Source organism: Phoca vitulina, unplaced genomic scaffold, assembly GCF_004348235.1.
Source record: "Phoca vitulina isolate PV1807 unplaced genomic scaffold, GSC_HSeal_1.0 scaffold22, whole genome shotgun sequence".
Taxonomy (NCBI): Eukaryota; Metazoa; Chordata; class Mammalia; order Carnivora; family Phocidae; genus Phoca; species Phoca vitulina.
In genome coordinates this window covers 39,863,187-39,890,508 of record NW_022589725.1, presented here as the reverse complement: position 1 = coordinate 39,890,508, position 27,322 = coordinate 39,863,187, and the positions used below count along the sequence as shown (strand labels likewise).

The following is a 27,322-nucleotide window of genomic DNA, read 5'->3' as shown; positions in this document are numbered from 1 at the left end:
GAAATTTAAATGGAATCATTAAACTAGTAAAGTTTAAAAACATTGGGTAAATGGTTTTCTAATTTTTCTGTGGAAGATGGAGCAGATTTGATTAATCAGAATAAAAATTTCTGAATGGCGAGTATATCTAAAAACTAAAAGATAAATGTGAAACTGGAAGAGAAACCATTGGCAACAAACATGAGACAATGGATGCTATCCTTGTTATACAGTGTTCTTCCAATTCATTTTAAGAAAACAAACAACGGAATAGAAAAAAATGGCCAAAGGCAGAAACAGAAACTTCCCAAGAAGAAATATGTTGCTTCTAAAAAATATGAAAAGACGTTCAACCTTACTAAAAATCAGACTCAGATGAAAATTAATATGTTATGTAAATTTTATCCTATCACATCAGAGGTCACTCAAAAGTCTGAGTGATGGTAAAGTGTTTGGCAATGGGGGCGCCTGGGTGGCTCAGTCATTAAGCGTCTGCCTTCGGCTCAGGTCATGATCCCAGGGTCCTGGGATCGAGCCCCACATCGGGCTCCCTGCTCCGCGGGTGGCCTGCTTCTCCCTCTCCCACTCCCCCTGCTTGTGTTCCCTCTCTTGCTATCTCTTTCTCTGTCAAATAAATAAATAAAATCTTAAAAAAAAGAAAAGTATTTGGCAATGACCTTTCTCACAGACTGTGGGTGTGAGGGTAAATTTAAATATGTGTAGTTTTTGACCCCCAAATTTTGCTTCCAAGAAAATGTACTAAGGGAATAATTGATTATTTGTGCAAAAAACAATCACAAGTGATCTGAGATGCCTATTATATATCATTGCTCATATTACATATAAAGGCAAAATACCTTAATATTTGTTAATAAGGATTTAGTTAACTAAGCTAGGATTATTTTATATAATTGACTATTATTTACTCATAAAAAATGATTATTTAGTTTATATCAATTGAATGGAAATATGTCCACAGTACATGGTTGAGAGAACTAGGCAATTTATAAAAATTCCAAAACAATGATGATACAATGATTTTGTGGATAACATAATGCTGTTTGTTTGTTTCTTTCTTTCTTTCTTCTGTCAGGTACAGATAGGGTAGGGATCAGGATGGTGCAGAGAGAATTATAGAAGAATGCTTACCAAAATGTTCTATAGTGATTATTTCCTGGTGTTGGGGTTTCAAGTGCTTTTAACTTTCTTATTTTATGCTTTTTTCTACTGATTGGTTTTGGTTTTATATCAAGCATGTTTTTAAATCAGAAGAAAATAAAGTTCCATTTTGAAGAATAATTATATTCACTCTTCAAAGATATAATTCTAAAATCCTGTATGTTTAGCTTATTTGAATTTCCAATGTGTTTTTAAGTCTTAAAAATTTGGGAAAATTAAAATAGATAATATGGCATATTATATATTACATATCACCTTTGCTAATAGAAAATCATTTTATATATACATTTTAAAAATAATAATGGCTTTTATTAGAATAGTTAGTTTCAATAATTCTAAGAATTCTACTTAAGAATTCGATATTAAGCGGGAAACAATCAGTAAATTTGATGAAATTATTTTAGTAAAATTTACCAATTTTGGAGAATCCTGCTAATTTTTAAATATTTCAGACATTCAATTTGAGTTAAAATTTTCAAATATTTTTAAAAAGTACCCATTTTACATCAGCAAATTATCCCCCCTGGGCTATATCCAGCCTGTTGCCTCTTTTTGTATGGCTTGTGAGCTAAGAATAGTTGCCACCTTTTTAAGGGGCTGAAAAAAAAAATCAAAAGAAGAATATTTTATGACAGGTAAAAATGACATGGAATTCAAATTTCAGTGTCTGTAAATCAAGCGCTGATTTAGATTAATAAAAAAGTTGTTTACTCTTTTTCTTGTCATGTAAGTACCTACATAATATTCTTGATTTTGCCTCTTGGCCCACGAGCTCCAAAATATTTGCCATCTGACCCTTTACAAGAAAAGAAGAACAGCCAGGCAGGCAGGTTACCTGTGAAATCAGCAGCCCTCGGGTCTCTTCTTGCAGGCTGAGGATGGCCATAGGGAAAGGAGAGGTAGCGGATATTTTTGGTACCGGCCTGTGGATAAAAAACAGAAAGGAAAAGCAGAGGTGAGTCTGCGATTCAGAGCCTCCCATGGGACACAGTGGGAGATACAGGCCTACACTGGCTCCCTTGTACTCCTGTGACTGGTTTAGAGACAGCAGAATGCTTCAGCCTTCAATATGTGTTTCCTTTCCCTGTCATGATAAAACAGACCATTATGAACCCCTCACTTGACTTTATTTTGGAAGCCATTTGTTTTTTCGTAAGAAAAACAGAATTATGGATTATTGGGATATATTGTTTCAGGAAAAAATAAAGAGTATTTAGTCCATGGTCAGGAGATCTGTATTCTATTCATTGGAATAATTATGATTAAGTGGGATAAGCCAATTAGACTTTTTGTGCCGGAGTTTGACTGTCTGGAGAAAGGGGATAAAATGCCTGTGTTACATTGTTCACAGAAAGAGTCTGAGGATAAAGTAAAACACTGGAAAGCACTTGTATGCTTTGCAAACACAATATGAATGCTATGTCACGATATCGTTAGTAGGTTTACAGGTACCTCTTAATGTTGGCCCGTCAGATGTGTGCTTAAGGTAAGCATTCCTACAAGATCACAGGTTGAACACTTAGTTTGATTTTATTTTGAAAATGATAAATTGTGAAACTAAAATGTTTGAACAAGGTCACTTAACCCTCTGCTCAGGCTGTTAGTTGCTGTTATTACTGTCCTCCTCATAAGCATTACATTTTAGCCACTGAGACTAGGGTAGAAATTAGAATCTACTCTAGACGTAACCTTCGTCCAGAAGTTCCAGTGAGATTGGTATGATATGGCCTCAAATAGAATAGTTCAGATGCACGGTGGGTAATATGAAGATGAAACCCCAGAGTCTGGGCAAGAACAGATCCTTCCCTAGATCTTCCTGGGAGAGAAGGAAGCTTCTAGAGCCCAGCGCCCCAGTCCATGGAGGCTCCCCTGGAATGGTCAGTACCTGGCCACCATGGCACCTGGTCTAGACTCACAGCCCAGGGAGTGTGTTCCCGTTGCTAACTGGATCCTAGAGGTGCATCCTAACCATGGACCCTAAGGCTCCAGACCCAGAGGGAAGTTGTCTCGTGTCCTGCACCCTCTTGCTTTGGTTTACTCTGGCAACAAGATGCTGGTTTTGTGTAACTACCACTGGCAGTCACCCGAGGAGGCCCTGTGCAAGGGACTGTCCCAGCTCCCGGGTGTGTCTACAGACCCCACCATACCAGCTTTCCCCACGGCAGGCTGTGGCCTTTCCTCATGCTCTCCCTTAAGGTATTCTGGCGGCGGATCAGAATCTCTTTAGCCTGCTTCTCGCTTGTTTGGGGTTTGAGGTTGTATTTGTTGTAGGACAGGGTCTGCGGAAAGAATAGAATGTCAAATACGTAAGGATATCACCATACAACCATGGCTTTTGGGGCCATGGAAATATCACATACTAAGACTACTAGAGAAAAGACACTGGAGAGGCCACCTAAGCATTTGCCTCAATTACAAAGGAGCAAGCGGTGGCCCCTGAGAAGAAAGACCTGTGACCGAGGCCACCCTACCAGGACAGAGCTGGGGTTTGGAGCCTATGCCTTCCGGCTTGCCCCGCCCTGCTGTCCCCCTGCATTGTCTCTTTCGTATCCTTGCAGTGGTCCTGCCCTGAGATACCCATAGACTTTGGCTGCCCCATACCCACACGCTTTCCCAGGTCATGTTTTTTATGCTTGGAGAGTGGTTACTGAAAGTTTGGGTCTAATGGGTCAGGAAAACGTCAGAACTACTTTGGGAATTTCATTAAGGTTGCTATTTTTACATTTTGCCAGTTAAAGCTACATTCAAAAAAATCAACCGATTACTATCACCGTTATCAGTTCAAAAAGGAAGAGGGTTTTTGTTTTGTTTTGTTTTTTTTAACCAAAATGTAGGAAGTACATAATTGCTGATTAAAGAGCTGTCCTTCAAACTGAATCAATTATCTTTATAAAAATTTTTCTTCCTTATTCTTACCAGGCCAGTGATAACCTGTCTTGAACCAAAGACAAAGCTTGGTCCTCAAATGTTCATAAAGTGCTTGATTGGAAACTCCTTTCTCCCTACTTTTCACTGTGCAGCAGTGAATATACTGGTCCCACTGGATACCAGATTCAGGACTGGTTAATGGATATTGTATTAAGGATTTCAAATTCAAAACAAAATAGCAAATACTCTATGTGTCAGGTGCCATGGTAGGTGCAGGAGTTTTAAAAAATGGATAAATTTGAAGAATGGTCTTCAAAAGGCTCATGGCCTATTTGGGTCGTCAAACAAGCATATACTGTTATGTGCTTAGGAAGTGATAAGATATTGGGGTCTGCAGGGACTTGTAGAGTTTAGGCAAAGGGCACTGATCCAGTCTTGGGTGGGAAAGGTGCATTGCACTGGGCTGAGTCTTGAAAGATGAGTAGATGTTCCCTTCACGAAGAGGGAACACGTGAGATAAGACATAGCTCTGGAAAAATGTGATGGGAGATAGGAGGACCTACTGGAGCAGACCTGGACATTTGTTTACCACAGGAGAATTTAGTACTTTATTCAAAGTATGGTAAGAAATGAGACACGGGCGGGAGTGGGGGAAAATCCTAGGGACAACCTGCCAAGAGAAGAGACTCCATCCTCCAGATCAAGGGTCCCTTAAGTGGGGTGCACACGCTTTAAGAGATGCCACAAGATGATCTCCAGTGTAAGGAAAAAATACTAATACCTATGTTTCTATTTGTTTTTATAAAAAATAAAAAAGAAATTAAGCTTTCTTTGTACTTAATATGGAGATTTATAACAGACCCTTGCTTGGTCGATAAAGAAGATGGCCCAGTTCCCCACCAGAACAGAAGAGGGTGTTTGTAACAAGGAGGCATTGACAACGGTGTCCTCACGGGCTCACTGGTTCTTAGTTTCTTGCTTGTGTGTTAGCATATATATAGCCAGGTAAGTAGACTTGTGGCTTTCACTATCTGTTAGCTAACTAGTCCTCACAAAACAGACAATTGTCTAAAAGAAGTTCCATAAAGAAGGTACGGGTTGGAGGCCAAGGGAACAATGAGGAATTTGCAAAGCCAACTTTCACCGTCTCCTGAGAGGAGATCTTTACCAGCCACTCTTGACAAATTAACCAATCTGATAAAAAAAAAACTCTGGCAAAAAATTAAATTTTTGAAATATGTTTGAAATAGGGATTCTTATCCACCATCACTAATGATGGACCTCAACTTCAGTGCACTGTATACATGGAGATATTAAAGAATGACATGTGACACTGTCACAGAAAACATTTTTAAATTAAGTATTAGACTACCAAGACAAACTTTTACAATTTTTCATCAACATTAAATTCATGCAAAAGTGACGTCAGTGTGCGTGTATGTTTATATACACACATGTATGTATGTGTGTCTGTACATATATATACACGTATGTGTATATGTTGCTGGTAGGAATTTCCTACACCTTGACTTGAGGGCTGTACTTTAAGGAACATTTGGACATTTTTTGTTCTATTTCACCTCATATCATATCACCCATGTAATTATCCTTGCCTATCTGCAGGGAGCATAGTAGGTCCTATGCATATGTATATGCAATTTTCTTCCTTCTGTTTCTTTCAGTCCAGTCCTTTGATGAAGGAACTGGTGATTGCTGAAAGACTGTATTTGCCCCTAGAACTTGAGCTCTATGGGACAAAGCTCTAGATGTGCATTAAAAATCTGCTGAAGAGAACTGAAATTGAATAAACTGTTTTACTCCTTTGAATTCTGAGTGTGACCTGATCATTTGGGCCTCCCCAGGGGGCTGCCCATCAATAATCTCTGACTTATCCTTAGAGTCTGAGTGGAGGTCAATTTTTTCCCTTGTACAATTAAAGAGAGTGTTTCTCCATCTCCATCCCCAGTGTGTTGCAAAGAGCTTCTGCATCCCAGAGGGCTGTCCCACTGGGAACCTCTGGAGGCTAGTTCTTCAACTTGCCCAGCAGTGACTATCTGATCCTGGACGTGCTGATGGGAATGGCTTCAAACAGGAGTGGCCAGAGCCCTCCCAGGAGCAACAGATTGGGCAGGACCAGCTCAGTTTCAGATCAACTATGAATCAGGATCCCCCAGTCAAACCCGGCACTCATCTCACCCTTGCCCTGAAATGACTCCTGACTCTTCTGAGATGAGACTGTGAGAAATGCCCCAGCCATCAGCCCCACACTGTGTGAGGTCCAGTGACTATCACCCAGGCTAGAGACCACAGATGTCACCTTTTGTGACAATCCTCAAAACTGTAGATCACTCACTAGAAACCAAGGAGACAGTCGTCCTGCATTGCATCTCTAGAGCAGTTTTTCTTTCAAGAGGGCAAGAGGACCACGGGGCAAAGGGGAGTCACATGACCCACGTAAAAGGTGGGATGAGAAAGGAGACAGGAAGGGAAGGACTGGTGAGGCTCACTCCGTCAAAGTAACAAAAAGTGGAGGTAAAAGCCATCTCAGGGGCTTGAAAACTCCCTTCTGCTTATTATTTATGTTCTCCCCATGTGACCTTCCATGACCCATCTGCTTATTTGGGGGCAGTAAGAAAGGTAGATGTTATATAGCTTAGAAGGGAGAAATCTGGAGGACAGACGGAATAGACGCCCTTATGAAAGACGAAATGTGGCCGTCTGGGAACCTGAATGGAAGGAAAGAAAGAGAGAATGGGTAGTTAACCTCATTTTAGACTGAGTTGGAATCCCAGGATCTTCATCTCCACTTCTGGACATTTCCTTAAATTCAACCTTTGTCCACATGGGGAAAAGGCTGAGTTTCAGGCTGCCTTTGAGCTCTGGCCCCCAAGAAGCAAGCCGACATTCTTCAAACCAGGAAGCTTTTAACAATTTATCTCACCATTTATCAGAATGTGATAGTCTTACTGAAACAGTTTCACTTGGAATGATTTGAAAGCTCTTGAATTTACTCTAAGCTTGCTATGATTGATGCTGACCTATATTCCTTCAGCAGGTGCAGAGCCTTTTGCTGACACATTCCCCTTAATCACTGACCTTTCCAAAACAGGAAGCCAGAGAACATTCACTTTAACTGGATCGCGTAAGGCTGGAGTCATGGAAAGAGCACTGGGTAGGCAGTTGGAAGACCTGGGTTCTTAACTTGGATTTTTGTGTGTGACCTTCAACAGGTCAGATGAACAACTCTCTTAACCTCAGCATCTTCTACTTGAAAGCAAGTAGACCTGATGGATTTTTTGGCCCCATCAAGACCGTGATCTATAACATAGTCACAAAAACCAAGGCCCTCACAATGAATTTACTTAGAGCCATATCATACTCAAGCATTGGCATGTTCAACTGAATCCTCAAACTGAAAAAAGAAAACTCCTATTTAGATTTCACAAGCTTAAATGTCATTTGACTACATCAAAATTTCAGAAGGACTCACCACCGCCCCCAGGAAGGTTCTTACCACTCACTTTCCACCAGTTCCCAAGTGGTAGTATAGACTCCATACCTTTTTCCAAAATGAAAAAATAATACACCTAATATGTCTCCTCTAACATAGGCTTTCAGCATTTCAATAACCATCTCCACTTTCTAAGCTCTATTACAGTCAATCAGATTGAGCCTATCATTGGTGTCCCGGTGCCATCTTTTTCTGTGGTGCGGTGAATGAGCTCCACCACTTGTTCATCTTTGGAGGGAGAGGGAGACCGATTGGTTCTGAAAGTACCAGGCTGCAGGGCTAGGGCAGCCTGACCCCTAGGGCCGGCAGCTGGATCTGCATTCCTTTTTACACCGCCTGTGCCAATTTTTTTTTTTTTTTAGCAGAAAGGTAACAATTAACTTTTTGTTCTCCAAATCAAGCAGAAATAAATGGTTTAGCCAGAAAGCTGCTTTAGAGGAGATAATGTGAACAAGAACGGATTCCTGAATGACTGGTTCCAAGGCCAGGCAATGGGACAAGTCAGCTGGCTTATACACACCCTTTGTCGAACTTGGTACATGTTGTGTGTCAGAATGTCCCTCATGGAGTCCACGTCTTCCGGGGAAAGCCTTTTGGTTCTGTGCATCCTCTGGGCCCTAGAAACATCATTGGAGGGAAGCCAAGCATTATTCTTACATCCTGGCAAGAGTGCCACAAAAGTATCAATATACATGTGGGAGTTCTAAGTTCCAGAACACATGTTTTAACATAATTTTTTCTACTGTTTTAGTAAGTTCCTGTGAAATGTCAGTACATGTGTCTTGACTTCACATTTTAAAAATATGGTTTCCTTGCCTATAGCTTTTATGTGGGAATTATTCTAACTCATTTTTAAAAAAGGGCTTAAGGTGGTTACAAACCAGTTATTTTTTCCCCCATATTTGTTATGAGCAGACACGTTGGTAAAATACAACAAAAATCAATTGCTAGAAAATAAATTTTTAAAAAGATACTATAAAATTAGAACCAAACGTTTTACTGGTAGATTAAATGGAAATAAGATTACTAAGCAAGACTGACTCGTGGTTAGGTCTGCACTCATCCCACTGCGACAGGTGACAAACAGCTCATGGACAACACCATTTGCACACCACATTTTGAATAGCACTGATCTAAGGGAGTATTAAAATTCTGTGAGTACCTTTACCTTGGAATTGTCCCTTTAGGGATTTTATCGTTGGTTAAAGAATAATGGTAAGAAACTAGAATCATATTTTATGAGGACATTTAGACTATTTCTATTCTGAAAGCCAGCCCAGCTCTGAGACACTGGGCACTCCGTGAGTTTCTAGAAGCAGTTGACTGCTCCCTGCCTCCGCATGACCAGCTCCCCAAGGCTTCCTTCACCATGAGCCCTCCCCCTCCTCCCCCACCCGCTGCGCCCCAAATGGGTTTAAAAATCAAGTCATGTCCAGGTTATCAGTCAATGCACCATTGTCTTCTGAGGATTTCAAAGCCATGACATTGCTATGTGCAGAATTCTTATGTGACAAATATATTTGATTTCAATCATTTCAATCTAGTGGCAGGAATTTCTAGAAAAAGTTTCATTGTATGAATAATATATGTTCACTGTAGGAAGTAAGAACAAAAAAGAGAGAACTAAAGAAAATTAAATGCATCTTTCAATACTCTCACCTCCTTTAATATCTTGGTATAAAACCTTACAGAGTGTTGATTTCTTCTTTCCTCGCTGGAGCTCTTCTCAAGGCATAAAGGCACAAAGATGCTCCTATCTACTTGCAAAGGTCTTAGGATAATTGATCACAGACATCAGTAGCTATTGGTTTCAACACAGGCCACTTTTTAAGTATTTTTCCCAAACATTAGTAGCAACATAGCCATACATAGCAAGGACATTTTGTGAGTACTTTTTGTACATTTGTAAGTACAATTGTTAAAATATTTTTAAGGACTTGGATACGGGGGATCACAGTATGCCAGAATTCATTTAGCAATCCTACCTGTAGACTGACTAATGCCCTTTCTACAAAATCCTTGAAATCAGAGTTTCCATATCTCAGAGCTGCAAATGTCAACTCTATTGATATTCAGTTACCACCCTTGGTGATCTAAACATTATTATCAGGGCTTTTCAACCTCACTATTTAAAAGTCCTTGAAATAAAATTTATTCTGATTGAGATACACCTACACATTCCCACAATCTGAACACATTCCTTTATTATGGTGGAAGCAATCTCTTGCTGAGCAGAAACAACAGCTAATCAAAAAGTTACATTTCCTATGTTCATAATGATATTCACAACCAAATAGGAAAAAACCATAAGATAATGGTAAAGTTAAACTCAAGATAGCAGTAGGTCTAACTTGGCACTCTTCCCAGTTTGTAATTGGCCACTTTGGGAAAGACTAGACTTAATTAATGTCCATTCAGGCTGTTGGCTAGACGTGTAATACAGGGATCCCAAAGGCACTATCTCGCACTGATCCACACTGAGAAGCGACAGCTATGAAATTATACAGAGGAATTGTTAATTTAGGCAACGTGATACCTGGAGTTTTCTACATGCCACTTCATTAGCAAAATCATCCCTGAAATGATCATATTGTGAGCACAGGAAAGATACAATCCTTAGAAAAACTGAATGTTAATAATCTCTAGGTAAAAAAAATAAAATTGTAAGCTGAGAGACGCTTGTCGCTGGAACATCCATTCCATATCCATAAAGGAAATTTCTGTCACCTCAAATAAAAGCTCTGTGGTAATTTCATGACTATGAAAATCAAACTGGGAAAATCTGAATCCAAATGTATTTAAATAAAAGTTCACATTTCTCTTAACTTTTTTTAATCAGATGCTATAATAATGTAAAAAAATGCTTCAGTTCTAAACACAACAATATAAATATGAAATCTAGTAGTAGATGTTCTATTCATGCCATGATATGAATTCCTAAAAGATCAAATATTATACCCTGGTTTGTTTGAAAGAACCCATTCTCTTGTGATAGCTTTACACACAAAATCCATGAGAAACGTATGCTAAGGCAAATGAAGAATGCGCCCACTGATTAACCAATGGGACCCAACTGCTCTTCTCTGTGTGTGGGTTCCTTGTGTCTTTTTAGAGAGGTCACCAAGATGACCAATATCTAGGATGAGTGAAGAGTGGCGCAGGAGAGGGCCTGGCTCCGTACAACACAATGTTCCATTATGGAAGTGAAAATGGCATCAGAATCTTCATTCCAGAATCTTCGGTGTAAGAATGCATAAATGTAAGCCTCTACCCGCCAATGTGTGATCAATTAAAAATTCTTAAACTACAATAAAGTAATTTGCTTTTTTTTTTATGACATGTTAAAATTATTTGGGAGCTTTTAAGGATGACGCTTTGAAGTTATATAGTGGTAGTTTGTTATGCCTCTAACTTTATACATACTTCAATATCTCTTTAATAGTAACCAAATATTTTTTAAGGGTTTGACACTTTTAATCGTTTGAGCCTTTATCGTCTGGTATTTCTAAAAGCTTACTACTCATTGGTAAAACGAGGTGCCTCTTATTTAAAATAGTAATCCAAGTACACACTCTATCTATTCCCTAGGGTTGTTTTGAGGGTCAAATAACATAATGCCTGCAAAAATAAGGGCATTCTATAGAATCGCCATCCACACTGTGCTATCGACAACTTCTGGTGGTAGTGTTCTCCTGAACTTCACAGAGTTTGGAAAGCTAACCCTCTTGTAGAACAATTGCTTAAACTTCTAAAGAAAAAAATATATGTGCATTTTGTTGTTATCATCTCATACAGAATAATAAAAAGCGAGCTGAGTACACACTTCTTTTTCCTATTATTGTATAAAGGTTTGTTTTGAAGAAATTAGCTGCTTTGATCTTGGGAGAGGAATTCCTTTTTGCTTGATGTCGTACAGATTTCTGATGAGATCAAATGAATGCAATCTAAGTACTGTTAAACTTGTATTAAATATCAGGTAAAAGAATCTCCTCTCCTAGCCCAGTTAACTAACTGGTTTGGGCTGTTAGAGGAAAAAAAGAGTTACTAACCTTGAAGCCTCTCTTACTAATCTTGAATCAATGTCTAAAAACTAATGAACTCAACAGAAAGGCTCCCTCCAAATAAAGCTGGCTTGAAAACTGCCTTGAGGTTAGAGACTGGGGCCGCTGCTTATGACCAATGCAAGGTAATACAGAGATTGCAAATATGTTTTAGCACATGACAGACTGATTCTCATCTGAGATAAGCACCCCTACATTCTTAGACCCAGAGCTCACAGAACTAGTAAGCAAATGGATTCAGGAAGTTCCTAATGGTCTAAAGTGCCTGAACCTATCCAGGCCTCCTGCAGGGCATTAACTCCCATGCACCCAGTGAGCAGGTCAAATGCCTGGGGACCAGAGGGGCACTTCTTATACTCTCCTAGCTCCCTAGACTTTATGATTATATGTTTGTGAGAAATTTTTTTATTAATGCCATGACCGTGCTAGGGTATGAGCTCCACGAGGCCAGGGACTGTGTCTGTTTGACGTCCCTGGCACATAAAAAGTGCCCACAGAACAGGGTTGGGCCCAAGATGATGCCAAAAAAGCTCAGTCAAGTTAAGTAGGATGCAAATGCAATATTTTAGAAAACAAAGGTCAGTGCAAAAAAGAAAACAATCCACGATGAATAAAATATCCACGTTTTAAATAAAGACAGGATCGATAATACTGATTTTTTCTTCTGCCTTAGGCTCTAATATGGCTCCGCATGGCATTACCAATAAATATTTGTTAGCACATTGCCATTTTCGCATCAGAAGTTTCCTTAAAGCAAGCCGCACGATGGGCAGTACCAAAACAAACAAGCAAACCACAGAAACAGTCTCACTGAGAAATAAGGCAGAAAGTCTCTGTTTACACTGAGATGCCCTCAGGGACCCTACTTGAGATTTTTCTCAGGCCTCGGAAGAAAGGAAAGGGTGTTTCTGATTCATTAGCAAGTAAGGGATGCGAGATAACACTCAGGTATTAGTGACAATTTTATTGCTATCTGTTCTTAGTTCTTATCTCAACCTGCTTTTCAAACTGAAGACACAATTGAAGCTCATGATCAATGTCTACCTACAGAAGATGACAGGATGGAGGTGTTCCTTACCCTAAATATGTTGTGAGTAATTTTCTCAATTCATAAACTGCTTCTTTTTTTTAAGATATTTTTTAATTTGTCAGAGAGAGAGAGAGAGTGTGTGTGCACAAGAAGGGGGGAGGGTCAGAGGCAGAGGGAGAAGCAGGCTCCCCGCCGAGCAAGGCGCCAGATGCAGGACTCGATCCCAGGACCCTGGGATCACGACCTGAGCTGAAGGCAGACACTTAACTGATTGAGCCACCCAGGGGTCCCTCATAAACTGCTTCATGAAAGAAACCTGGACATCCTTGGTGGGGGGGTAAATTTACCTAGGTTTTACCTAGGTAAATTTAACTAGCCCACCAACCACCACACGTGTTACCACCACTCAACCCCTAATCCCAGCTAGCATCGCAATATGCTGACTGGGTCTCTCCTCCTCATACAAGAGAGGAAGAGAAATAAATGACTTACTGGAGAAATGCATATTATTATTAGTGTACGATTAGCGAAATCAAATGAACCGGGGTTGAAGGGTAGAAATTAATCAAAAAGAGAAAGTCTTGTAAACTATGCCATCATTCTATAAATTCACTTTCCCTTCCTTCCCAAGGAAAGGTGTCATACAACTACAGCACGCAACTTTTGCTAGATAATGTTCAGAAACGAGGTGAGCGTGGGCCAAAATACAAATGGCCAAGACTTAGGTCATCCTTTTCTCATGATTCCTCCTTCAAATTTCTGCCCCTTCACTCCTAGTATTATCTCTAAATGGAACGATGAGTTAGTGCCCCTAGGAATTCTGACACAGAAAGTCCAGATCAAAGAGCATATGGGACTTACTGGTGGGGTACAGAAAAGGCTGTGGAACTGAGGATCCCAGTTTCTACCATCTCAATAGCTTGTTTCATTTCCAGCTTCTTGTACAAGGAGACAATGCTGGATTTGGGCTGGTTCTTTCGGATTAGGATTTTCCGTAAATATCTGTGATCAAACTTCTTAAACCTAAAAACGAAAACCAACATTTTGGACATCTTTAATCTCTGTACGTGTTATGGAAGTATGTATTTTTCTTAAAACAAACTACTACCTCACTTTGTTCTGAACACCAGGATGGTGCTGAGAATTCAGTCTTGGAACACATTTAAAAAAAAAAAATCAGAGGACTTGTATATATATTTTAATAAAGAAAGAATAGCCTACTGGCCTGAATACATTGAAAATCAACTAGACAAAAGGGAGGGACAAGCTGCAATCAGGGCAGAAAGTACGCATAAGTGGGGAGCGGGGGAGGCCCAGCGCAGCTCAGCTCCAATTGTAAGAGAAGAAATGAGGGGTTGAGGCTTTTGAACAAATGTTCCATTCTAATAGCTCCTAATAGCGGCAGTGGCACTTACAGTAATACTGGCCTATTCAACCAGAACCCAATAAATTTAAATGGCCCAGTAGTTACGGTAGTTTCGTCCATTATGCTGCAGATCATTTTGATTCCTGACAATGAAGGAGGGGGTAGGGGGAGAACCCATATATCCTGACAGTCTGAATGATGGAGAAGCTGAATAGGCTAGGTGCTGATGGCCGCTGACTATTACAACAAACCTCTGGCTGGCCCATTAGGCTGAGCTGCACATCGGCATATGGAGCCTTCAGAGCCGGCCATTTGTTTGGAGTAGGAATTTTCAACACTTCCAATCATTTTACATTCAAAGAGTAATTTGTGTGCCTGCTTTATTTTCTGGAGGGGAAAGAACTCCCAGGGCTGCTGCCTTATTATCTGGTGATTGGTCTCCTGGTCTGTGAGGCAGAAGGATGCTTTATCAGTCAAGTCTCCTCCGGGGTCAGCAGGCTGTGATTCCTTAGGATCTGTGTTTGGCTCATGCCTGGCCTGCTCTTGCTCCAGATGGGTCCACCCCTCAGCCTTCTTGTTTTCTGCCTTTCTTCAAGAGAGGCTGCTGTTCCTGTTTATTCCTCAGTCCCCTGCATTGCTCCACACCCATCAGGACTTCTCTGACACTCTTTACATTGAGCTCATCTTGACCTTTACTGTTCAACGCCGGTGGGTGCCCTACGTGCCACCTGGCTCCTCCCGATGTGCCACCGGGTCATTTCCTCTGAGCCCGCCACATCCTGATCTACGCCTGCATCCTTCCAGCCTCCCTAAAGGCTTCTTTCCAAATCGCTTCCTCTTCCTTACCTGCCCCAGAGGAATGGAAGCTTCTCAGAGTCCTGTCCTCACTCAGCTTCCCCTCTCCATACCCTGGTATTATTTAACTGGACATTCTTCTATAGTCTATACATTGCACCTTGGCATTGTTATCCTCCTAGACTTGCTATCTGGAAATCTGAGAGTCACTCTTATTGTCTCTTTCCTCACCCTCTTCTCCCTATACCCCTGGCCAGTCCCCACGTCCGCCTCAGAAATAGGCCAGTGCTCCTTCTGCTAGTTCCTCATCCCTATGATTCTGAAAGCTCTGTGGTTCATGGGAAACAGAAGAGGCTCTAAAGCCAGACCTGAATTCAGTCAAGTTTCTGCTGTAGGCTAGTTGATACCCTGGAGCTGGTTTCTTCATCTTCAAAATGAGAAAAATAGTGCTAACACAGGAGATTCAGGAGATCATGTACAATAGAATATATGAAAAAGCTAGCATAGTATCTGAGGCTTATTTTATGTTTACAGGATGAAATTCTTATGTCCATGTGGATATCCCTTACAGGTCTCGCACCCCACGGTATCTGTCTCAAATTCAGCTTCCATATCGCTGGTGTTGTTTGCTTTCCAAAAGCCAAGTATGGTCATGCTACTCTCCTATTTGTTTATTTCTTTTTTCTTTTTTTTAAATTTATCTTATTTTATTTGAATTCAATTAATTATTATATAGTGTACCAATAGTTTCAGATGTAGAGTTCAGTTATTTATCAATTGCATATAACACTCAGTGCTCATTACGTTATGGGCCCTCCTTAATGCCCATCACCCGGTTACCCCATCCCCCCCCCCACCCCCCCCCCCCCAATCCCCAGTTTGTTTTCTATGATTAAGAGTCTCTTATGGTTTGTCTCCCTCTCTGATTTTGTCTTATTTTATTCTTCCCCTCCCTTCCCCTATGATCCTCTGTTTTGTTTCTTAAATTCCACATATGAGTGAAACCATATGACAATTGTCCTACTCTGATTAACTTATTTCGCTTAGCATAATACCCTCCAGTTCCATCCATGTCATTGTAAATGGTAAGATTTCATCCTTTTTGAAGGCTGACTAATATTCCATTGTGTATATATACCACATCTTCTTTATCTTTCCATCTGCCAATGAACATCTGGGCTCTTTCCATAGTTTGGCTATTGCGGACATTGCTGCTATAAACCTTGGGGTGCAGGTGCCCCTTCAGATCACATTGTATCCTTTGGGTAAATACCTAGTAGTGTAATTGCTGGGTCATAGGGTAGCTCTATTTTTAACTTTTTAGGGAACCTCCATACTGTTTTCCATAGTGCCTATACCAGCTTGCATTCCCACCAACAGTGTAAGAGGGTTCCCCTTTCTCTGCATCCTCGCCAACATTTGTTGTTTCCTGACTTGTTAATTTTAGCCATCTGACTGGTGTGAGGTGGTAACTCATTGGGGTTTTGATTTGTATTTACCTGATGCCAAGTGATGTTGAGCATTTTTTCATGTGTCTGTTGGCCATTTCTTTGTCTTCTTTGGAGAAATGTCTGTTCATGTCTTCTGCCCATTTCTTGACTGGGTTATTTGTTTTCTGAGTGTTGAGTTTGATAAGTTCTTTATAGATCTTGGATATTAACCTTTTACCTGATAAGACATTTGCAAATATCTTCTCCCATTCTATAGGTTGTCTTTTGGTTTTGTCAACTGTTTCCATTACTCTCCTATTTAAAAGTCTTCTGATTTGAGTATTCAATGTCAAATAGAATTTTATAGCATTAATGGCTGCATAGAGTTCCTTAGCCCTGTGCCATAGAAGCATATCTCTGTCTTTCCAACCTCTTCCTTCCAACCACGTCCTTCTCTCTGTGTCTAAACCATGCTGCACTCTTTCTTGCCTTTTCATTTTGAAATATCCTGCTGTTACTGCTGCTGCTCAGCATGTTTTCCATTCTTCTTTGCCTGGAGAACTCCTCATTTATTTTCAAAATGTGCTCCCATTTCTGTACTATTATAGTTCCATGCATTTACCTCTGCTCTAGGATTTCTTATATGGATCATCATTATTCATTCAGGCTCTTTCTCTCTTCTTTCCCCCAGGACCTTGTCTACTATATTGTGAGGACCTGGAATGTCCTTGATTGTGTCTTACTGCTCTTGATATCTGCCTTAGTGTCTGGAAAATTTGGTATAAATTTGGCTAAATGGAATAATATTAAATGATTTTTCACTGGGTGAACTATAGGATTTAGACTTAAAAAATCCATAACCTAGGTTCTAGATTGGTAGATATTTACATAAATTAAGTTCTATTTTAACACTATGAGGACTGTCCTTTTTTTACTTCATAAAAAAGAGCCCACTCAAAATGCAAATTGGTGTAGCCACTGTGGAAAACAGTATGAAGGTTCCTTAAAAAGTTAAAAATAATACTACCTTACAATCCAGGAAATGTACTACTGGGTATTTACTGCCAGAATACAAAAAAACACTAATTCAAAGGGATACATGCATCCTTATGTTTAAAGCAGCATTATTTACAATAGCCAAACTATGGAAGCAGCCCAAGTGTCCATCGATTGATGAATGGATAAAGAAGATGTGATATATAAAATAGAATATTACTCAGCCATCAAAAAGAAGGAAATCTTGCCATTTGTAACAACATGGATGGAGCTAGAGAGTATAATCCTAAGTGAAATAAGTCAGAGAAAGACAGATACCATATGATTTCACTCACATGTGGAATTAAGAAACAAAACAAAAGAAAAACAGAAAAAAAAAAGAGAAAAAGAGAGAGACAAACCAAGAAACAGACTCTTAACTATAGAGAACAAACTGGTGGTTACCAGAGGGGAAGTGGGTGGGAGGATGGGGGAAATATGTGACGGAGATCAAGGAGGGCAGTTGTTGTGATGAGCACCGGGTGTTGTATGGCAGTGTTGAATCACTCACTATATTGTACACCTGAAACTAGTATAACACTGCATGTTAACTAACTGGAATTAAAATTTAAAAATAGATTATTCAAAATAAAATTTAAAAAGCCCACCCAAAAGCTCTCAGTTTCTCATTTAGGTGCTACTACCCCTTTCATCTGCTAGACTTTTTAAGATCTAGTTTCTCTTGGCATCACCAACATCAACATGTTGTCAAGCCCTAGAGAGAAAACTTCTACTGTTTGGTTAACTCAACTACTGCTGATTCTTACATCGGCTAAATTGCTATGTTTAACTCCCAAACTCTCATCTTCCTTATCTTGAGGGCAACTCTCCTCAGGGCCACATAAGAAATATGCTGTAGACTAAAATTCAGGAAGAGAATGTGTTCTGAAATGTGAGATGTGGTGGAGAAGGGAGACTTTGGCATTTTTATAGAACCATGTAGAAAGGACCCTTGAAGGTCTTCCACTGCATCCGCCCTCCCCAATGGAGGACTGTCTTCCCCAGGATCCCCGATGATTCACCAAACTCCCTCTGTAGCCTTACGAAGCCAGTCATTCCATGGTTGAGCTTCTCTCTTCATTGGGAAACTTGTCCGTGTTTTAAACTTAGGTCTGACTTCTCTAATTTCAGTCTGAAAATTGCACTAGTTCTCTCTGACACAACCTAGCCCAAATCTACAGCCCCTCCACCTGAGAGCTCTCCATTCACAGGCTGGGCATTCCCACGTCTTCCACCTGCCTCTTCTATGCCATGGCTCCCAGGCCCTTTACATCCCTGGTCCCATTCCTCTGGACTCTTTCTAGTCTTATGCTCAGTTTCCAATGTAACATTTTGAGGTTCCTCATGCCACAAATATCCTTCCTAGGCAGCGAAACCCTCTGCCTCCTTACTTGTCTCTCACTTGGTAGTGACTCCATTGCCCACACATATCTTCAATTCCAGCTTTCAAGTGATCCATCAGCTGCCAAACCAAATACAGAAAAATGATTGCTGGTGAAACTTTAACTCTAAAAGACACACAAAGAAAGCTAATACACTTTGGAAAACAAAGGAGGTTTTAATTTCCTGGAACATGTCCTCTTTTCTATCACTCTGTTCATGTAACTGAAACTTATAATGCCTTCCATAGTAATTCAACTTAGTTTCATGATTCAGACTCTGTTCACTAGCTCCTTAATAATGCACATAACTTTCAATGAAAAAGGATACTTGCCATTTGCTTTGAATAATATTTTTCTAGAATGATTTAGAAAATGTCTCATTACTGAAATCACATGAATGTAATAGCTAATTGTTACTTTTAATTTCAGCACAAAAGAAAAACATTGCCAGTATCCAATTTATAGTTTCTGAAAATATAATTCTACAGATATCCTAAAATAATAATAATAATAACTAACAACAATATTTACCTATTTGCCTCATTTTTAATCTGATTATTTTGTCTCAGTATTACATTTCACCATCCAAGCCAATTACACTAAATAAATTTGCTTCACCTGAATTATTTACAGGAATTTCAGAAAAAAGCATAATCTCTTCAAAATTTATGAATTAGTCTTCATAATTTAAACTTGCAATCATTGAAGTTTATGCTGACCTCTAAAATATTTTCAAAATAGACAAATACTAAATTAATTCTGAAACATTTAATTGATGTACTTTCTACCAATAATTATAACTTTATTTGAGAAAAAAATAAATAAGAAAGGAGTAAAGTATCTAAGTTTTATTGTCTTAGGTATATTACTTAATTTCTAAAAATAGTGCATAGAGGGTATAAAGATAGAAACAAAAATCTTCAGTCAGGTTAAAGCACTTCTTTTTTTTTTTTTTTTTTAGGATTTTATTTATTTACTTGAGGGAGAATGAGCACAGGGGAGGGGCAAAGAGAGAGGGAGAAGCAGACCCCCTGTTGAGCAGGAAGCCTGACACGGGGCTCGATTCCAGGACCCTGGGATTGTGACCTGAACCAAAGGCAGACACTTCACCAACTGAGCCACCCAGGGGCCCCAAAGCATTCCTTATTTTAAAATGCTTGCTCCTTATCCCCATCTGTTGAACATTTTCAAATGGCCTTGAAAATTTTTGGTTTGGGTTTAGATGACTTTGGCCATAAAATCCAGGGCTGATTTTGAAAGACTTCATCAGTTTCTCCAGCATTAGAATCATGAACTTAGAGGGATAAAAGAACCTTACAAATTATCTGGACAATCATCCCCTCAGAGCCTGAAGCTCCTGTACAGCAGCTATGCCAAGTGTTCCCAGCCACTGTTTCTACACCTCCATCTCACCTTTGGGTGTGCCATAGGAGAAGCAATTGCCAGAATGCTCTTCGTTAACTGAGCTGAAGTCTCTTTCCCTCTGTCTTCCATGTATTCCTTCTCATTTTTATTCCCTGGAGCCATACAGAATGGCATCCCTCTAATATTGTATTGAACTTAAACCAACAGGTAGAAACCATGCTCAACTTCACTTTCATCTTTGTCAGAATTGAATGTTTTCACTGAAAACTGCTACCAGGCTATATCTGCGGAAGTAGTAGAAGTCTTTACCCTTTCTTAATGAAAAGTTCAGAAAAAGCAGAGGGTCCCATGTTCCATTGGAACAATGATTTCAGAAGAAAGTAGGGCAATTATGAGCATTAGTTACGGTGATCGTTTTTTTGAGGTGTTATCTAGGCAAAGCTAGTCCCCAGGTATTATTAACACTAATCTAGATGTTGCTGTGAAGGTATTTAGCAGATATGATTAAAGTCCATAATCAGTTGTCTTGAAATCAGGAAGATTATCCTCGATAATCTGGGTGGGACTAGTTTGATCAGTTCAAAGGCCTGGAGAGTAGAACTGAAGCTTCCCTGATGAAGAAGAAAATTCCAGTTGTGCACAGCAGCTGTGGCTCATGCCTGAGAGTTCTGGTCTACCTTTCTTGAAGGGCTGTCATACAGTTTCTGGGCTTGCCTAGTCAGCCCCTACAGTAGGTAAGCCAATTCCTTACAATGAAGCTCTTAATATATATCTCCTACTGGTTCTGCTTCCCTGTTGAACCCTGACAGGAACACTGCAAACTTGAACCAAATGGCAAGGAGAAAAGATAAAATGGAAGTGGGGGTTTGGACCCCAAAGTTCCACAGGCTAGAAACAGGCTGATCAAAGGAATAAGCTGAAAACACAGGCCATCTTTCATAAAAAAGAAAGGATGACTCTGAGGGTGGAGTTGAGAACCCAGAGGGTGGAACCCATATTGGAGTTCCAGTCTGAGGGAACAGAGGCTGCTCCCAGGCCTTGAAACCAAGTAGTTTTCCCAGTCATTGGAAATGACTCCCTTTTTCCTTCCATTTCCCCCCTTTTTGAAAGGAAATATCTATAGCCCTTGTCCTATGACTGCCCTGCCAGTGTGTTTTGGGAGCAGATAACTTGTTTCTTGAGTTCCACATGTTCAGCATTGGAGATGAGCTGTGCCTCAGGATGGATAATACTCAGAGGCTCAACCATCCCTGATTTAGATGATTGAGATGATGAGATTTGGGACTTTTGAGCTGATAAAATTTTGGTGAGGTTTTGGTCTTTGAGTTGACACTACAATGGATTGAGACTTTGGGGATGTCAGGATAGAGTTAATGTATTTTGCATGTGGAATAGATATGAATCTTTGAGGGGCAGAGAGCAGACTGATAGGCAGAATAATGCCTGAAGATGTCCACATTCTAATCCCCAGAACCTGTGAATATGTTAGTTTATATGCAAAGGAAAATTAAGATAGTAGCTGGACTTAGGGTTGCCAACCTTAAGATAGAGAGAATATCCTAAATTAGCCACATGGGCCTAATATAATCATAAAGTTCTCTAATGTGGAAGAGGAAGGCAGAAAAGTTAGTATCAGAGTGATGCAGCATGAGAAAGACCTGAGCGGCCATTGCTGACTTTGAAGATGGGAGAGATCCATGAGCCAAGGAATGCTAGAGGCTTCTAGAAGCTGGAAGAGGCAAGAAAACAGATTTTTCCCTAGAAACTCCCAAAAGAAATAGAGCCCAGCAACATCTTGATTTTAGCCCAGTGAGACCCATTTTGAACTTCTGACCTACAGAACTATAAGATAATAACTATGGTTTTTCAAGCAACTAAATTTATGGTAATTTCCTACAGCAGCAATCAGAAACTAGTACAGTTACTCTTGATCTAGCTGGCGAGGAAAGAGACTATGTTTAGTGATGTGTACACAACATCTCATCATTTAGCTGATAGATTACTCCTATCAGTGACAAATGGAGAACATCTTATTAACTTACTAATTATGACAAAGAGATAACTTACACGAATATGAAGCTCTTCGTTGATGGATTCTTTTTTATTGGTCTTTTTAACATCCAGGTACCTGACCAGTGGGCCAATTGTGATTCCCTAGACCACAAATGACAAAATAAAGAGTTCTGTTGTAGTGAATATTGTCATTATAGAGAGTAAGTCTATTACCAAAACTATTAGAGCTTCCAGTTTTCATATCTTTGTTTTGTACTAGCTTCTACTGGATAAATGCTCCACTGTTTACTTTAGTTCTTATTTAAGTCTTTTAAATTCTGCAATGAAAATAGGCATTACTTTAAAGCAGGAATTTAGTGTCATCCCTTAAAATAACCTCATTAGTTTGCTGAGAAAAAAACTCCAGCTAAAATAAAAACTCTTGCTATCCAGTACTAATTGGAATCTTGTTTTCAGTAAAACACACTAGAGTAACAATCATTCACCTGCTACCCAGGAATATTTTGATAAATATGTTTTATTAATTAAAAAGCAACATATTTTAGAGGTTAAAGGATGAACACAAACATGACCTAGAAGTTTTTGGGAATTTAGTTTGACTATTGAGCATATGTTGAAAAATTAGATAAAATATCCCTTTTTTGGTACCATACTAATTTAATACATCATCCTGAAAGAATCTACTTATTTCAGATATGAAAGAAATCTACTAACCTGAATAAATACAGTAAAATATATAACTACTAGAGTAGCAGTGACAAACATTTTCTTCCTAGGAAAAAGAGACAGAGGAAGCAAAAATGCAAGTGAAAAACTTCCAGCTCCTCGGACACCACTGTAGAAAATTATGCACTGGTCCTTGATGGAGAAGGGGAAAGTCCGAAACTGGTTACTGACATAGAAGAGAGCAAATACGCCTAGAAAGGGGGAAATACGTATTAGAGCAAAGGGTCATGAATGGGTAGATATACAATGCTAGTGAACCCGAGTCGTGTGCATGTGCCCGCAAAACAACGCAACTTAATTTCATCACACCCATGATTGTCCATCCCAAACAAAATATCTTACAAAACTTCATTTCTTGGGGCCTGGGTGGCTCAGATTGTTAAGCATCTGCCTTCGGCTCAGGTCATGATCCCAGGGTCCTGGGATCGGGCCCCACATCAGGCTCCTGCCTCAGAGGGGAGCCTGCTTCTCCCTCTCCCTCTGCCTCTCCCCCTGCTCATGCTCTCTCTATATATATATCTCTATGTCTTAAATTAATAAATAAAATCTAAAAAAAAAAAAACTTCATTTCTTGAGTAGTTGTGAACAGTGGTGCTTCAGGTTATTAGCCTCCTAGCTTGTGTGTGTGTGTGTGTGTGTGTGTGTGTGTGTTTAAAGTAATAAAATCTTGATACTTTCTGATATAAGGCATGGCATATATATTCTAATCTATACTCATAATTTTTGTTCTGCCTTTCAAAACTAGGTAGAGCAAGGGTATTACTTGGGGGATAGAAACATTTTTGTCACCTCATGTTCTCAATGAGTAACCAAAGGAGGTGTATAATTTTAAACATAAGGGGACTCTTTTAGTGATTGTGGTCTCTGCTGGGTAAGCAAAACTTTTGTGGTTGGTTTGGTTCTTCTTGAGGTTCAATGCAAACAAGAAAGTTGGCAAGGGCTCAAAGGAGGGTTTCTTACTATCAGTAAGTGGAAGGTGGAGGGTGGCAGAGTTTGTTTAAAACACAGAGGTGTTTTCTACCACACCGATTTTCCATCCCTGAGTGGCCCACACGACCTAGCTTACCACCAATGCAGTGCTTCCTGGTGGGAAAGGCCCTTCACTAAAGCTCTGACTAAAGAGGAGGTTTTACTACAGAATAAAGCTCAGTGTCCACGTGTGACTTCTAATCACACAGACTTCACAGCAAGCAACCTTTGGTGACAGGCACATGGATAACGTGAGAGACGGTAAAATCTAAAATTTTTCATTTTGTTTTTTGTGTCCTGGCTCCTCCACATACTAGTCATGTAACCTTGGCTAAGGTTCTGATCTTTTCATGTACTCAGTCTCTCTGGAGGAGATAATGGTAGTATTTACCTCAGAAGGTAGATGGAAGGTTTACATAAATTTAATTTCTATATATAACAGAAATCAGGGACTTTATGTTATAAGCCTTCATGAGTGTGAACTACATTAGCCAACGAGTCAGGCTGGGCATGAGAAGAGACTGGGAGGGAGAACTGGATTCTGACAGCTGGCTCTGTCCCTCACTGTGACATGGCCCAGTCAGCCATTCTCTCGGTGACTCTCCCCTCAGCTAGAATATGAAGGAGTCGGGTTGGAATGTCACCAAGGGCCAACAATGTTGAGGTACCCACCATATTAATCCTCTCTTAGATGGTTTATACTCCTGTTGGCTGGGCTGAAGTTCAGTAGTGTTACTTCTCTTGACATTAGAGAGTATTAGAACTGAAGGGAACCTAGGAAATTTGTTCATGCCTCCCATTTTGTGGTTGAGGAAGAAGATTTTGAGTATAGCTAGTTATTAGCAGTGCTAAGATTTGATTTGAAATTATAAATTTATATTATTAAATAACAGTTTCCTTAATTCTTTTCTCCCCAAGAAAGCGAACAGGCACATATATTCAGAGCTAGTTTTATGAATGTTTTAATATTTCTGCATTCTTATTATTCTTCCCAGATTTAAAACCCACCCTAAATTAATTTAGAATTGGTATGTTCAAGGTAAGTTCTCATTCATTTCCCTTAATTTCTCTTTAATTGTAATTGGCTTGAAAATATTGATCAAAGTCAATTAAGCAAATGCTTCAAATCCTGCTCAAAATCATTTTAAAATAAAACTGCTTCTAATCAAAAGCCAGCACATATAATGTAGTTCAGTACCTAATGTTCTTGCTAGCCCCGGAAACATAAATGTACAAGATAAATAAGCAGCCATTAGTCAAGACGTCTCATTTTTTTTAAAATTAGGCATATTTTATAGGGGTAAAGTCAGTTACATTATAGAGTTGCCTTTACTGATTAATAATAAGCACTTTTAAAAATAAAGATTTACTTCCTGGTCCTTGGTTTTCTATACATCAAATTCAACGCTCAACTAAAAGCACCTGTATGTTTTAAGGGAATGTTTTCTAGCAGTACCTGCCTTACATAGACTACACTTAGATCTCACTTTTCCTGTAATAAAAGTGTAAATGCTCACAGTGTATAATCTGTATCTGATTTAAGGTGCAAGAGGGTAAAAATTGACAAAGAAGTGAAGAGCAAGGGATAAATCTACTGAGTTATATTTAAATGTGTAAATGTGAAAGTTCTCTCTTCAAATAAAAAAGAAAAACAAACTCCTTGCGCCAGCCTTGCTTCAGTGCACAACCTTACCAGCCTCTGATTGCTCTGAACGGAGTGAGGGAGCACACAGACAACATTCCTGGTCACTACGAGGTGCCTATACTCCCCTAACTAGTCAAACCAGTTAGTGTCCCTTCACTACTTAGGCTATTACATTGCAGAAAGGGATAAGAAAAATTTAAAAAAGCAACAGGCAGGGGCCTCTTTGGGTCCTGCTGTCTCTTACTAATGGCTCTCCAGATCTGGCAGAAGACCAGGGTGAAACAGATGAAGGCCCAGTTCCACTCATGGTTCTTCCCAATGGTGGACACGCCCATGAAGATGAAGATCAGGGTCTCGCTGACGCTGCTCAGCATCTTCATGAAATACTTGATGGTCGTGTAGGATGTTTGGGACACATTTTCCTCTACATACTTTTTCATTGTTACCGCACAGGCCGTGATTCTGCAGATGGAACAGAGTCTCAGGAGAAGCCACAAGATTTTGCCCCTCCATGAAAAACTCTGTACTGGAGACGCCACAGATACATAGGTCCTGTTTTTATCCAGAGAGAACATCTTCTCCATTCCCCTTTCCTTTTCCCCACAGGCTTTCTTTTTTCCTCTTCTCCCTCCCCAAAGGGTTTGCTCAAGTTGAGTGTGTTGGGAAAGGTGGGCATGGCATGGCTTTCTCACAAGAAAATGGTATCAACCATGCACAAACCCAAAGCAGAACTGTTTCTGGAAAGAATAATCCAGCGAGGCTCTCATTTCCACCACCAGAGCAATGTTTCTTACAACAATTTAATGAGATATTTTTCACTTAAAATGTTTTTGTTCTAGAGACACTAGCAAGTCTGGTGGGGGGGCAGTTGAGGGCAGGGGAAGAGAAAAAAACTGCCTTGTCTAAGTAATTTAGATCACTTTTCGGGTGGGACAATAATGAGTATCTAGATTTTATACTATTATATTTAATTAAAATAGGTATTTCTATACAGTAAAATTAAATATTTCTGCCTGAGTAGCTAGGTATGAGGATAATACCATAGAGAAAACAACATGACTAGATATAGCAAGCCAAGTTAAGAAGCCTCATTCCAAAATATAAGGAAGGATAAATATTTACAAATATTTTCATTAGGAAAAAAAATCTGGACTACTGGTCTTATCCCATCTACCTAGTTTCATTCCACCCCAGTGTGATGGGATTTAAGGGAAATAGAAGAAGGCAGAGCTCAGGAATGACAGTCCTTCATGGCATGCTGCCCTTTACCTTTAAAATAATGAATTTTTCAAGGGAAAAAAAAGCTATTGAAATGAGACTTTAACCTTGAACTTCTAGTTCTTCTCCGCATCAGCTCTTCTGAGCCTTTTAAATTGACCTTATAATTGCTCTGCTCTGCTAAGGCCGTTCAGGAGAAGAGCAAATTCAAAGGCTGGGGAGAACATTTGTTTGGCAAAGGCCCCGAATCGGATTTTACAGAAGTTTAAAAAGCCTGAATCCAGCAACACCCTTGCAGATTAGTGTCAGAAGTTCTGCCTTTTGCAGATGCTAGTCCACACCGTGTGGTCCTGCATTCTCTTTTATTGCTATGAGAGTTGGTCCTTGGTTTGTACTCACGCCAGGATGCCAGAGAGGTAGAGTGTCTCCGCAGCTAAGTAAGACAGATAACTGAACATGAAGACGATGAGTGGTTCGATTGCAGAGATATTCTGAGTGAAACGTGTGATAAACGCAGAAATGAACCCAAAAATGACGCCGAAAAATACTCCCCCAACCCCCACAATAATGAATCGGGCACATCCAGCCAAAATGTCGACAGGCTCTATGTCTTCAAATTTATGCATCTTTGTAAAGGCAATTAATATATTGTATAAGACCTAGACAAAAAGAAAATGAAGGAAAAGAAACATGAATTCAAAATGAGAAATATTTGACACACAGATTCTTAACTTTGTGTCTAGTTGAGTA

The 27,322-nt window shown here is 39.7% G+C and overlaps 1 protein-coding gene across 1 annotated transcript in view; it reads right to left on the bottom strand.

Annotated features, from left to right (window-relative positions):
• SLC9A4 (solute carrier family 9 member A4) overlaps nt 1–27,322 on the bottom strand; it is a 65,884-nt gene that overhangs the window by 5,582 nt on the left and 32,980 nt on the right. The window contains exons 3-11 of the mRNA XM_032419200.1: nt 26,972–27,231; nt 25,599–25,816; nt 22,729–22,931; nt 22,069–22,155; nt 18,646–18,716; nt 13,490–13,651; nt 8,058–8,154; nt 3,306–3,437; nt 1,994–2,081 (exon numbers count right to left, since the gene is read on the bottom strand). Of these exons, the coding sequence (XP_032275091.1) occupies nt 1,994–2,081; nt 3,306–3,437; nt 8,058–8,154; nt 13,490–13,651; nt 18,646–18,716; nt 22,069–22,155; nt 22,729–22,931; nt 25,599–25,816; nt 26,972–27,231 (1,318 nt within the window). The remainder of the gene's footprint in view (nt 1–1,993; nt 2,082–3,305; nt 3,438–8,057; nt 8,155–13,489; nt 13,652–18,645; nt 18,717–22,068; nt 22,156–22,728; nt 22,932–25,598; nt 25,817–26,971; nt 27,232–27,322) is intronic.